The sequence below is a fragment of the Salmo salar genome, chromosome 09 (genome assembly GCF_965601325.2).
Source record: "Salmo salar chromosome 09, fSalSal1, whole genome shotgun sequence".
In the NCBI taxonomy this organism is placed as follows: Eukaryota; Metazoa; Chordata; class Actinopteri; order Salmoniformes; family Salmonidae; genus Salmo; species Salmo salar.
Genome location: NC_138299.1, coordinates 17,290,246 through 17,303,823, shown reverse-complemented (window position 1 = coordinate 17,303,823; position 13,578 = coordinate 17,290,246). Strand labels below are relative to the sequence as shown.

Below are 13,578 nucleotides of genomic sequence, written 5' to 3'. Positions count from 1 at the left end.
CCATTTAGCTAATTTCATTGGGCCTGCAATGCAACTGTGTGACACTTGGGTTCGCTCGTCTCTGTACTGCTGTTCGGATTTCATTGAGGTCGTGCGCCATATTGGCAATCTTCTCCATCTCACCAAGCTAACGTAGAGCATGCATCAAACCGGTTGTCGAGGAGAACAATATAAACATTTTACAGTTTACAACGAGACTCAAATACAACACCATGGAGGCTGTCAAAGCATTCAACGGCGAGGTTTGTATGATTTCTCCCTCACATTTCAATACAAGTGACTGTAATGTTAGTGAAATGTATGATTAACGTTAGCTAGCGTAAAGCAGAAAGGGGGAGAAGGGCAGCTAGACACAAGGCCGCATCCTTTCAGTAGACACGGTTTGCTTCCACCATGAATATTGATCACCCAGTTAGTCATTTTCAATGTAAGCGCTACTGTACCGTCATTTGGTCAGCAATACTGAGCTAAACTCGGTGAACTCTAGCTAACTAGATTGCCATCTGGTAGAGTGCGCTAATAATGTTTGACTAGCCAGCTAATTTAGATTACAGTAGGCTAACTCAATTGAACTTCGAAATCAAAACAATCCCTGTCGCTATCTACGTCACCCTAATTTACTTAGGTATCTTGGTAGCTACTCGTTAACTAACGTTAGCTATTTTCTTAACTCGGTCAACTGTAAAGGTTAGCTGGCTAGCTAGCAATGGCTAACAATGTTAGCCAGACAATAGCTAGCGAGCAAGGCCTGGTAAAACGTGAGCTAGTTAGCTGTTATGTTTTCGCGTGGCGGCTGGTGCAATGGATCCAGTTAGCTAGCAAATTATGCAGCAAAACAATCACTGATGCTGTATTACTTTGTAGGTAACTAAAATAGCATGCTAGCAAGCTATTGTATTTTGTTCTAAATAATTTTGGGGGGCCCCGTAGTTTTCAGCCAAGTCACACCGGTCGAGTCATTCGTCTCACTTCAGTTAGCAAGGGCAGGACGGGTTTACTGATCCGTTGGTTAGTTTAGCTAGCTGATTTCTATCTTCCAAAATAACTGATGTTGGTAGAAATGTGCCAGACTTTGCATCTGGGTCTGTTCTTCCGTTCAAGTTTGCCAAATGTGTCAATGTCAAGCATTCTGTGTGGCCCGGTTGTTGCTGAAGCCAAACGATGACAGTAAATATTCGTAAATTCGAGTCTCCATAGTCATTAGTAGGTGATCTGCATTCATTCACACATCTAGTTATGATCTCTGTAGTAATAATGCATGACTAAACTAGTAAAAAAAAAAGAGGGGGAATGTGGCCACAACATGGGGTGCCTTTGTAGAATTACATAACATGAACCATAAAATCAGATATCGTCGACGACATAGAGCGAATTAAAACATCAGCATCATGCCCAATACACGCACTACTTTTTCAGCTACTAATATTTCACTGGAGGCTATTGCGTGAATATTCTTTGTGCACATAATAAAGACAGCCCCAAGTGTTTTTAAACACTTTTTTGACTACACCCTTTCCCTGGCCTATGTAGGCTACTGTACAAACTAAATGTTTGCCATTCCTCTTAAGTCTTAGCCTCAGTCCTGAGTAATGTGTTTCTTGTCTTAACACTTTTATATTAAAATGTGTTTGAACGGTTTGTTTCCTTCACTTTTTGTCTTTCAGCTCTTCTCGTTGAATGAGTACAAGCCTCCAATCTCCAAGGCGAAAATGACCAATATTACCAAGTCTGCAATAAAAGCTATAAAAGTAAGTATGTAGAAATTAATCTAAATAGTTGGAGTGATCGCTGACAGAGAGTCCATCTCCCAGCCGTACAATGAATGGGGTTCAAATAACCCTTGTTACCTGAACTAACTAACCTCCAAGTCAGTCTGACATGTTCTTGCAATGCACTATTTGGTTCTGTTGCATAGATTGATTCAATTCAAGCTCTGGAAGGTATACAAATGTCAGCCAGCATCCTTCTATTCACTCTAACCAAAACATATGAAGATAATACATTAAAGGCCCCCTGCCCCTATTTCGATGTAATTCCTGTGCTTGGGAAATACTCGTTTAGGTTCCGCCTCTGAAGAATTACACAGGCTGCTAATACATATTAACGAATTGGGGGTGGGAACGTTGTGGTGATTTTCATGTTGAGTGGAGAAATAAGTAGGGCACTGAAAGTTGTCAGTGTAGCTAGCGTGCTAACATCCTCAAGGTAGCTAGTGTCATCTGTTTTTTTACTAAACCGTATTTGAAAGTTTAGCAAGCTGGCTAGGCTATTTCTGGTTCTGGAGCTGAATTTGTCATATCTTTGCCACAGATGGATAGGAGAAACCAGTATCTTTGACTTTGCAATCTATTGTTTTCTCCAAAGTTTTGTAATCTTCCATAAATTGCGACAGCGAATCCACCATAGAATAAGATTAAGCTCCGGTAATATTGATAGCCTACCTACTGAACGGTTTGGTAATATGAATAGCCTAACTAGTGAACGGTTTGGTAATATGAATAGCCTAACTAGTGAACGGTTTGGTAATATGAATAGCCTAACTAGTGAACGGTTTGGTAATATGAATAGCCTAACTACTGAACAGTTTGGTAATATGAATAGCCTAACTAGTGAACGGTTTGGTAATATGAATAGCCTAACTAGTGAACGGTTTGGTAATATGAATAGCCTAACTAGTGAACGGTTTGGTAATATGAATAGCCTAACTAGTGAACGGTTTGGTAATATGAATAGCCTAACTAGTGAACGGTTTGGTAATATGAATAGCCTAACTAGTGAACGGTTTGGTAATATGAATAGCCTAACTAGTGAACGGTTTGGTAATATGAATAGCCTAACTAGTGAACGGTTTGGTAATATGAATAGCCTAACTAGTGAACGGTTTGGTAATATGAATAGCCTAACTACTGAACGGTTTGGTAATATGAATAGCCTAACTAGTGAACGGTTTGGTAATATGAATAGCCTAACTAGTGAACGGTTTGGTAATATGAATAGCCTAACTAGTGAACGGTTTGGTAATATGAATAGCCTAACTAGTGAACGGTTTGGTAATATGAATAGCCTAACTAGTGAACGGTTTGGTAATATGAATAGCCTAACTAGTGAACGGTTTGGTAATATGAATAGCCTATCTAGTGAACGGTTTGGTAATATGAATAGCCTAACTAGTGAACGGTTTGGTAATATGAATAGCCTAACTAGTGAACGGTTTGGTAATATGAATAGCCTAACTAGTGAACGGTTTGGTAATATGAATAGCCTAACTACTGAACGGTTTGGTAATATGAATAGCCTAACTAGTGAACGGTTTGGTAATATGAATAGCCTAACTAGTGAACGGTTTGGTAATATGAATAGCCTAACTAGTGAACGGTTTGGTAATATGAATAGCCTAACTAGTGAACGGTTTGGTAATATGAATAGCCTAACTAGTGAACGGTTTGGTAATATGAATAGCCTAACTAGTGAACGGTTTGGTAATATGAATAGCCTAACTAGTGAACGGTTTGGTAATATGAATAGCCTAACTAGTGAACGGTTTGGTAATATGAATAGCCTAACTAGTGAACGGTTTGGTAATATGAATAGCCTAACTAGTGAACGGTTTGGTAATATGAATAGCCTAACTAGTGAACGGTTTGGTAATATGAATAGCCTAACTAGTGAACGGTTTGGTAATATGAATAGCCTAACTAGTGAACGGTTTGGTAATATGAATAGCCTAACTAGTGAACGGTTTGGTAATATGAATAGCCTAACTAGTGAACGGTTTGGTAATATGAATAGCCTAACTAGTGAACGGTTTGGTAATATGAATAGCCTAACTAGTGAACGGTTTGGTAATATGAATAGCCTAACTAGTGAACGGTTTGGTAATATGAATAGCCTAACTAGTGAACGGTTTGGTAATATGAATAGCCTAACTAGTGAACGGTTTGGTAATATGAATAGCCTAACTAGTGAACGGTTTGGTAATATGAATAGCCTAACTAGTGAACGGTTTGGTAATATGAATAGCCTACCTACTGAACGGTTTGGTAATATGAATAGCCTAACTAGTGAACGGTTTGGTAATATGAATAGCCTAACTAGTGAACGGTTTGGTAATATGAATAGCCTAACTAGTGAACGGTTTGGTAATATGAATAGCCTAACTACTGAACAGTTTGGACTAGTTGCTTTTTTTCTACATTATAATGGACACAGTGCAACCTTTGGTAGGATGTTGGCAGGCTTTTCAGCTGCGCTACAGCAATACCAGGTCAGCCTGTGCTCATGCCATGTTTCTCACAGCTAGTGGAAGTGAAATGATGGGCTACAATGACTTTGCTCATGATGCACGCCGCAAATGATAAGTAACCACACCCTGAGCGTATCAGACACGAAACAAGACAATACCAATAGAAATGTAACAACAGCACAACAAAATAGATAAACATGATAGTGGAATATTCTTTTATGGGTGCCTTTTTGTCATAGGATAGACACTTGTGGTTTCTAGCTGCACCAATCAAAGCAGTGGAGTATGGTCAAACCATTCATCTTGGGGGTTGCGTGGTTCCAAAATGCAATCATATCATATACACAATTTTACCATTTATGAAATTGTCTTTTTATATATATAGATATATACATACAGACTAGCTATAAAAATAAAAAAAATGAAACTTGACAAATTATCCAATGGATTATGATAATTTGTTGGCGAAAATGTTAGAATTTTCTCCATGGCTCAGGTGACCATGTATAGGCAGGCTATGGCGAAAAGCTGTTTCGCTCAGCTCAGTCCCGATTCGTGAAGAGGTAGAACTTTGCAGGTGTTTCTGATTAATAAACAATACCATGCTGGAGGGTGGTAATAGTCAAATAAAACCCAGCTCGTAGACGGAAAATTATTAGCATGTCATCTCATAGGGGAAACACGCCATTGACATGGAAAATATCTGAATTTCCAACTTCAAGCCCAAATATATCATACTTTGACTAAAACGATGACTTATTGACTTAAATTCTTGTGCCGCAACATGGGTAAGCTATGGGCATAGTCTTTCAGCAAAAAAAAAACACATTTCGTATTTTAAACCATTCATTTTTCCTAAATGAAGCACATTTTTGTCAGACTGACAAATTCTATAATTTGTATGTGATAACTCTAATTTCAAAATGGGTCATAAACTACTGTCCCAAACGCTGGCAAAACATGCTGACAACTAGGACTCATAAAATGCCTCATTTGAAAGTGCCACTAAAGAATGTGCCACAATGTCTATCATGCCGTTTGAAGTAGCTAGTACCAGTAGCTATGTATATAAGCAACTATTTTTGGCTGGTAATGGAGAAGTTATTACAGTTGTCCTGTGGCCCAATACCATTTTTCACTGCAACTGAGAACACTATCTGCACACATAATTATAATAGGGTGCTACTGTCGGGTGTTGTTGGCAGTACTTAAACTCCAACTCATGTTCGCCACAAATAGAAAAGTTCTTGTTTTTGCCACTATGCTATATAGTAACTTATGCTGTTTGAGTACTTCTTCAACTACACATTTGTAGGCCTAAACAAAGTAAGAAGCACAAATCAAACGCTAGGACTGGTGACCGCTTCAATAGGCCTAAATCACAGCCTTATTTCTGTAGGATCACATGCGTCCACCTTTTATGGTATAAGTCCTCTTGTGTTTCCTTTCCATCCTGGTATGACGGTGCCTTATGCTGACGAGCAGCAATGGGTTGACACTCTAGTGGAAGCAGATTTTAACATGATGCAGATCAGCTGCTTCTATTTGATTTGAAAATGTCATACACCACCCTCTTCATATCTTTTGATGGTTATGTTTGGTATCACATTATTCTCCTCATGTAGATTTTCTCTGAAACTTTAATCTTTCAGCTGCTGTTTTTATACTTGTACAGGCCTTGCCAGTCCACCCCCGTGCATTGTGGCCCTATGATTGTACTGAGTCTACTTGGCTCAGCATTGTCTAATTAGCTATAGCACAGTTAATGCAACAAGAGGAAAACATTATTACAGACTAGGTTTCTGAATAATAATAATAAGCTATGTATTTCCAGCCTGTATAGAGGAGTATTTTTAGTTGTCAACAGGTTGTTACCAGCTCACTCCCAAACATAATTTGATAGCTCATCTGTGTAGGTAGTGTCGGTGATGATGCGAGCCCATCAACTACTGCAGAGCTCTCCCCCAAATTCCACCAAATACAAACAGTGTGTGGCTATAAAAGTGCAGGAGAAATGCATATAGCATTACTAACAACATCAGCTTTGGAAATATAGCCCAACACATAATATGCTTTATTTTTAGTATTGGTTCCAATTTGAGGGATGTATACTTTATGAGCTCTGATACTTTCACAGTGCAAGTAAATCACTGCTGGTTGAAACTTTGAACTGAAATACTTCATAGTATATTCATCCTAATCAATCATTTCCTGGGTAGCTACACTTAAACAGTCATAATACTTTTGTGGGGCATAGACCAGTATTACAAAGACATTTTATCACTAAAATAATCTTAGCGCTGATCGTCTTGATCGTCTTTGTGTCTTTTTGCTGTAGGCCCGCCTCTCGCAAATCTTTCTCGGTCTCTATGAACGGCTCCTCCCACTTTGTTGCAGATAACAAAATAAACTGTACAACGATAAAGTGCAAAACTAACCCCTTTATGGATGGTCATTCAATATGTTTGTGTTTCTAAATCTGTACGAATTACAGTGTAATCTTGGTATTGCTTTGCCTGTGTTGCCTGTGAATAACTCCTGTTTCCCCTTCCCTCAGCAGCTCTCCCAAAGCACTGAAAGTGAAGCAGGAGGATGGGGTGGAGAGAGTAACAGAGAGATAAGGGAACCCCTAACCAGCTTAGGTAGGAGATGGGCTGTTTCAAACAAGGAACATGGAAGAAGCCAAATCAATGAGACTCAAATTGCTCCTTCACAGAGAGAGATGGGGCTGTCTGCAGAGCTTTTGGCTCCCTGGGTCTTGTTCAGTACCCAAGCAACGCTTTCTCTTTTCTCTGGCTTCATACTTGGCCAGTTCTGACTGAATTAGGACTGAGTTGAATAAACCCAGCTGTTGTTTGAACTTGAAAAGTTGGTAATCCGTGTTCAGTCCATAGTGTAGGCTAATTGATGTTCTGTGGCTGTCTGAGTTAAACTGACCAGTCACTGTTCCCACCATTCTTAAGAGTCTATTAGGCCAAGGTGGACTTAGAAAAGTATCTTCTTTTAAATGTTTTATACTAATGCGAAGTAGCTGTAGGACACCATGCACTGGAGAGTCACAGTTGACATTAGGACAACACTGCAGAAGAAGGTGAAGATTTATCACTGACAGATGAAATATGTTCTTAGTGTGGTGTATGGTTTGTAGTTTTGAAGTTGTCAGAGGCTGGCATGGCTTGATGTTCAGGGATAGGAGTCTGTTGTCAGGACTCACGAGACCACCGGCTCAAATTCCATGAGATTCCTGCACACTACTCTAGCAAATGATCACTGTTTGCTAACATTTCGCCCTTTCGACCTCTGAGGCTCTGAAGACAGTCGAAAGGCCGAAACCAAAGCATCATAAGAAAATTATACTTTGCATGCTCAGTATGTAGGAGTTTTAAAGCTGCAATTAGTAACTTTTTGGGCGACCCGACCAAATGCACATGGAAATGTGTTATTGATCTGTCATTCTCATTGAAAGCTATTCTAAGAAGTGGTAGATCTGTTCTACGTGAGCTATTTCTATGCTTCCCGTTTTGTTTTTGCGTCTTTTACTTTCGGTTTTGTACACCAGCTGAAAATACAATATTTTTGGTTATGGAAAATATATTTCAACGCGATTTAGATGGTACAATGATTCTTTACACTATACTTGCTTGTTTTGTCACACAAACTGAGATTAGACAAACTATTCGAGATTTCTCCGTAGTGCATCTATAGCTATTGTTTCATATCTACAATGCACCCACAAATAACCTATTCTGAATGTGTGAGTGCCTTTCACTTGAAATCCCTGTGAATGGGCATTCTGCTACTCTACTCTTGTCGGGAGTGTGGAGGCCAGGTGGTGAAATTCTTCCGGAGAATCTGATGTTCTCGTTGGTTCGGCCTCCTTTGACACTAGCATATCACGAGCCAATCACCACAGAGTGAGGTGGTGTTCGAAAGTTGGTGTCCCGTGGGGATTGGGGTGGAGACCGACAGCGCATCTCGGTATGGAGCACAGTTCGGTATGGAGTTCACAATGCATGTATCATCTCATCAGCTGGTAAAAAAATTGTCTTGTGCCGGGTAAATTTGCTGTAGCCACAGCCTATGCTCCCGTAATAATAGGCCTGATATACAGTATCTCCATGATGGATTAATATGAATGAACATCACTCTCTCAACATCAATTCCATAAAAAAATGCTACCAAAATAGATGATCCTATTCAAGATTGATATATATATATATATATATACACACACTGAGTGTACACAACAATAGGAACACCTTCTTAATATTGAGTTGGACCCCCTTTTGCCCTCAGAACAGCCTCAATTCATCGGGTCATGGACTCTACAAGGTGTCAAGCGTTCCACATGGATGTTGGCCCATGTTGACTACAATGCTTCCCACAGTTGTCAAGTTGGTTGGATGTCCTTTGTGTGGTGGACCGTTCTTGATACACACGGGAAACTGTTGAGTGTGAAAAACCCAGCAGCGTTGCAGTTCTTGACACACTCAAACCGGTGCGCCTGGCACCTACTACCATACCCCGTTCAAAGGCACTTAAATTGTCTTGCCCATTCACCCTCTGAATGGCACACATACGCAGTCCATGTCTCAATTGTCTCAACGCTTAAAAATCCTTCTTTAACCTGTCTCCTGTTCATCTACACTGATTGAAGTGGATTTAACAAGTGAAATCAATAAGGGATCAATCAAGGCTTTCACCTGGTCAGTCTGTCATGGAAAGAGCAGGTGTTCCTAATATTTGTACACTCAGTGTACAAACATGTCATAGCCTACCTCTGGCCACCCATCCATTTTCCTGGAATCTTTCTCCCTCGTCAAATCAACGTCTTGCTTATTATATTGCTGAAAGCCTGTCACATTTATGACCAACAACAAGTAGCCTTGAATGCATGGCCTAAAGCAGTTATTTATTCAATCATGATGAGAAGAAAATGCTGTCTGCACCTTATTCTAGTCCCAAATAGGCCATATACAGTATTATTCAAGAATGTCATTACAATATTAAGAAAAGGCTCCAATGCAAGCAAGTGACGGCCTGTGATGGAAACACATACACCGTATGAGGAATTCATCTGAAAGGTAATGTTTCAGCCTTTGTCTTGCGTAGTGCAGGTAATCAATTCAATGCAGTATTAGCCTTATTTGTAGCTTCTAATTCATAGCCTCTGTCTTCTAGGGCTGGGAATTGCCAGGGACCTCACGTAATAAGTGCAGGAAACATGTTGGCCCAGTGTTTAAAAATAGATGAACAAGTTATAGGAGGAAAAATCCCAGATTTTTGTCGCTGGTACAGCCGACTAGCACTACCTACAGTAGATTTTTGTTTGTTTGTTGACAAAGTTACTTTGAGTCAAATATCGCTATAATATCGTCTAAAAATAATATTTTGACATGTAACTTTTACCCCCCCGTCACTACTGTCTTCACTGTTCTCAATTACGCACCTGCGCTGGCCTCTCCTTCGCTCCTGTGGAGTCCCAAGAAACAGCTAGACTAGAATAGTTTGTTGGACATTTTTTATTTTGAGATTAAAAAAAATTAAAAAAGATTTTCAAATGAGGATTCAAGCTTGCTCTTGTTTGCTAAATGTAAATACAGCAGCCCAAAGAACTCCCGGGCGGTTTGAGAGTGTGTGCGATGGTCTGAATGCATATAGCAGTTATTTAGTCAGATCCAAATTCCATCCTCGTGAAGAGAAGTGAAAGCAGTCTGCATCTTATTGTAGTCCGATATTATTCAATCATGTAATTACAAACATGAAAAAAAGGACAACACCACTTCATTTAACTGTTGAGAGCACGGAAGGAAGAAAGCAACAATAGAGAAAAAGGAAGTGATATTTATATTCTGAAAAGTAATAGAAAACGATATTAGTGGCTTCTTTTTGTAAGCACAAACTCCGTCATGGTTCGTTGGACAAAGCCAATGCTCTCTAGGCCCCTTGCTTCTTTCAATCTTTACTAACGACATGCCACTGGCTTTGAGTAAGGCCAGTGTGTCTGTATGCGGATGACTCGTCACTATACAAGTCAGCGAGGGCAATCACTGCAACACTTAAGAGAGCTGCAGTTCGTTTCAGAATGGGTGGCAAGGAATACGTTAGTCCAAATATTTCAAAAACTAAAAGCGTTGTATTTGGGACAAACCCTAAACCTCAACTAAATCTTGTAATAAATCTTGTGGAAATTGAGCAAGTTGAGGTGAATAAACTGCTTGTAGTAACCATGGATTGTAAACTGTCATGGTCAAAACATGTTGATACAACAGTAGTTAAGATGGGGAGAAGTCTGTCCATAATAAAGCACCGCTCTGCCTTCTTAACAGCACTATCAACAAGGCAGGTCCTACAGGCTCTAGTTTTGTCACACATGTACTACTGTTCAGTAGTGTGATCAGGTGTCACAAAGAGGGACCTCGGATAATTACAATTAACAGCACAATTATTCGTTTTTTTTTGGTCTTGGGCTCATACAATGTCTTTAATGTAGGGCTCATCAGGCTCAGGTAGCATCAGGCTTGAATTTTCATGCTGATCAAAGCTCTAATCGCCTGCCCCTTTCTTTTGCGCTTCATCGCGGCCACATCGGACTGTTAGCAGTTGATGTTACTCTTCAATAACACAGACCCCAAAGCAAATCAGGGGGAGAAAAATAGGTTTATTCAAAGAGGACAAATCATAGATGTTATGCTGAGAGGTAGATGTTCATTCTCCCCTGTCCTCAGTGATTCTCTTCAAAGAACAAAAGGACAGGATGTAGTTTTATAGCCCAGCCCTAGCCTGTGGTTGACCAATCAGAAATCCTTGCAATAAAACTTGGCCAAATAACAAGTATCCTATTTCCGGCTCAATGTATAAACTATTTGGACCAATGAGAATTTGCCATGTAGCTATGAGTCCCGGACTGAAATTCCGCCTATGTCTCTGACCCATTGATCATTAATCCCCTATTACAGAAAAAACACTTTCCATTGACTTTTACTCCTCTTGACCTTTAGTACTCTGTTGACCTCTCGTCCTCTGCGTTGTGTATTTATCTTTGAAATATTTTTACAGGACTGAATAGCTAGTTGGGGCATTCTGATGAGTTGGTCCGGGGGTGTCAATCAAATCTGGTTGATTTTTAAACGGACCTTTACACTTTGCTGCTTTGCCTTTTCACAAGGCTCAACTTCAGCTTCCTCACAGTAAACATCCAGCTGTAGATATGTATACATCTAGGAAATGTAAGCACTTAGGAGGGAATTATTTATATTTTTTTCAAAGCCTGGTGTGTTGGCAGGAAGTTACATGTTCAGGTTACATGTTTGTTCACAATATGTTTGGGTAAGATATTTGCTTCATTTATTAGTCATGTATTTTTTGCCCATTGTCGTGATACCCAATTGGTAGTTAGACCTTGTGTCATCGCTGCAACTCCCCAACGGGCTCGGGAGCGGTGACGTTCGAGACATGGGTCCTCCTCTTTACACTGTTCGCTTAACCCAGAATGTGTCGGAGGAAACACCGTGCAACTGACGAACCCAGATGGTGCAAGGCCAAATGTGCACCGCCCTTCAGGTCTCCCTGTCTCGGCTGGCTATGACATAGAGGCTGTTCTAACATGTTGTTTTGATATAGGCTAGATTATATTCATGAGCTGCTGTCAGATCCTGTACTTACTAAGCCGTTATTGAGCAATGTGGGTTAACGGTGGCCTAAGAATCGTTCAACCCTTGAAAAAGTATGACATTTTAACTCGAGAGCACAGCAACAATGTTTTACCTAGGCTACAGTAGTTCGGCCTCTACGTTGCATAGGAGTGTGGGTCAGTTTGTTTAGAGTCTCACCAGGTTGGAAGAACTTGACTCTACTCAGGCCAAAAGATAAGCAGGGGAATTTGATTACAGCAATGAGAGAAGAACCTTAGGTTCTGGGGTCTCTTCATTATGGGTATCTTCTCAATCGGTGTGCTGCTGCACAATATTAGTTCAGCAATTGTTTGGCTCAAGTTAGTCCGCTTCATAATAGACTTATTAAATGCACAATTAACCGTTCATGGCTATGGCATATGCTGTCTGCAAGCTTTATTTCTTGTTTTCATAGTGTTTAATATTGGCCCAACATCTGTGTGATAGTTTAGGATGTGCACATTACTCACACCCTTCTTTCCTGATTTAAAGTAGAATCCAGCCTTTATGGTATTGAGAAAGTACTCAAGCACAACGAACTTTGATGGTACAAAATGCACCTTTTTATAGCGTTATCGTGGCCATTTCAGATGATTGTACTACATTTCATATTTCTGCATACCATAATGCAAAGTTAAAGCTCTCCAAACAAATCCACCTGAGGTTTTCATCAGATTGGCGTGTATATGCCGCCTGTGCCAGTGTAATGTCTGAGGAACACTTATCAGTCTACTTTGGTATTGCTGCAGGTAGGCTGTCTATATAGGCTTCATCCAATGAGGGTGGCAGAACCCTCCATTGGTTTCTTGATGGGTGATTCATGGACAATATATTATCCCTAATATCCCAGCATATTATCCCCAGTACCCCTGCTTCACACTACTAAGTATATTCAGACAATAAGATGGTTACTGTATCGCACATAAATATCTCAGCCAAGTATCACTGTGGTGTGCACGGTAGTGGTAGCTAGTAGGCCTAGTTGTTGGTTTTGGCTTTGTGTAGTCATGTAGGGATCAAGTAGTAACACTGCTGGTTTGACAGTCTGCTGTGCCACTAGAGACCCTGGTTCGAGTCCAGGCTCTGTCGCGACCGGGAGACCCATGGGGTGGCGCACAATTGGCCCAGCGTCATCCGGGTTTGGGGAAGGTTTGGCTGGCGGGGATGTCCTTGTCCAATCGTGCACTAGCGACTCCTGTGGCGGGCTGTGCGCAGTGCACGCTGACACGGTCACCAGGGGCACGGTGTTTCCTCCGACACATTGGTGCGGCTGGCTTCCGGGTTAAGAAGCAGTGCGACTTGGCTGGGTTGTGTTTCGGAGGAAGCAAGGCTCTCGACCTTCGCCTCTTCCGAGTCCATACCGGAGCAGCAATGGGACAAGACTGTAACTACCAATTTGGATAACAATTTGGATAAATCGATAAGAGAGCTGTTCTTTTGGATCCCTAATTTGCATACTGGTAGGCTTTTTTGCGATTTATCTGCAGATAAATTATGAAAACATTCTATGAAGATGGTGAGTCCTCACTGCAGGAACAATAGGTAGGCTAGTGGAGAGAGCCTCACTCTGGTCCAAAATATGAGAAAAGAAATAGGACTGTAGGTCTAAGGATTTTAATCAATGTTGACAATACAGTAGTCAACTGCTACTTAATGTGTAGC

General features: G+C 40.6%; 1 protein-coding gene across 3 annotated transcripts in view; it reads left to right on the top strand.

The window, feature by feature from the left end:
• Nucleotides 1-62: 62 nt before the first annotated feature.
• LOC106610788 (SR-related and CTD-associated factor 8) overlaps nucleotides 63-13,578 on the top strand; it is a 37,734-nt gene continuing 24,218 nt past the window's right edge. The window contains exons 1-2 of one of the 3 annotated variants that reach the window (XM_014210365.3): nucleotides 63-242; nucleotides 1,665-1,748. In XM_014210365.3, the coding sequence (XP_014065840.3) occupies nucleotides 213-242; nucleotides 1,665-1,748 (114 nt within the window). In that variant the 5' untranslated portion in view covers nucleotides 63-212. Of the gene's footprint in view, nucleotides 243-1,664; nucleotides 1,749-6,800; nucleotides 6,886-13,578 lie in introns of those variants that run through there. The other 2 variants (XM_014210368.3, XM_014210367.3) reach the window with 2 other exon arrangements.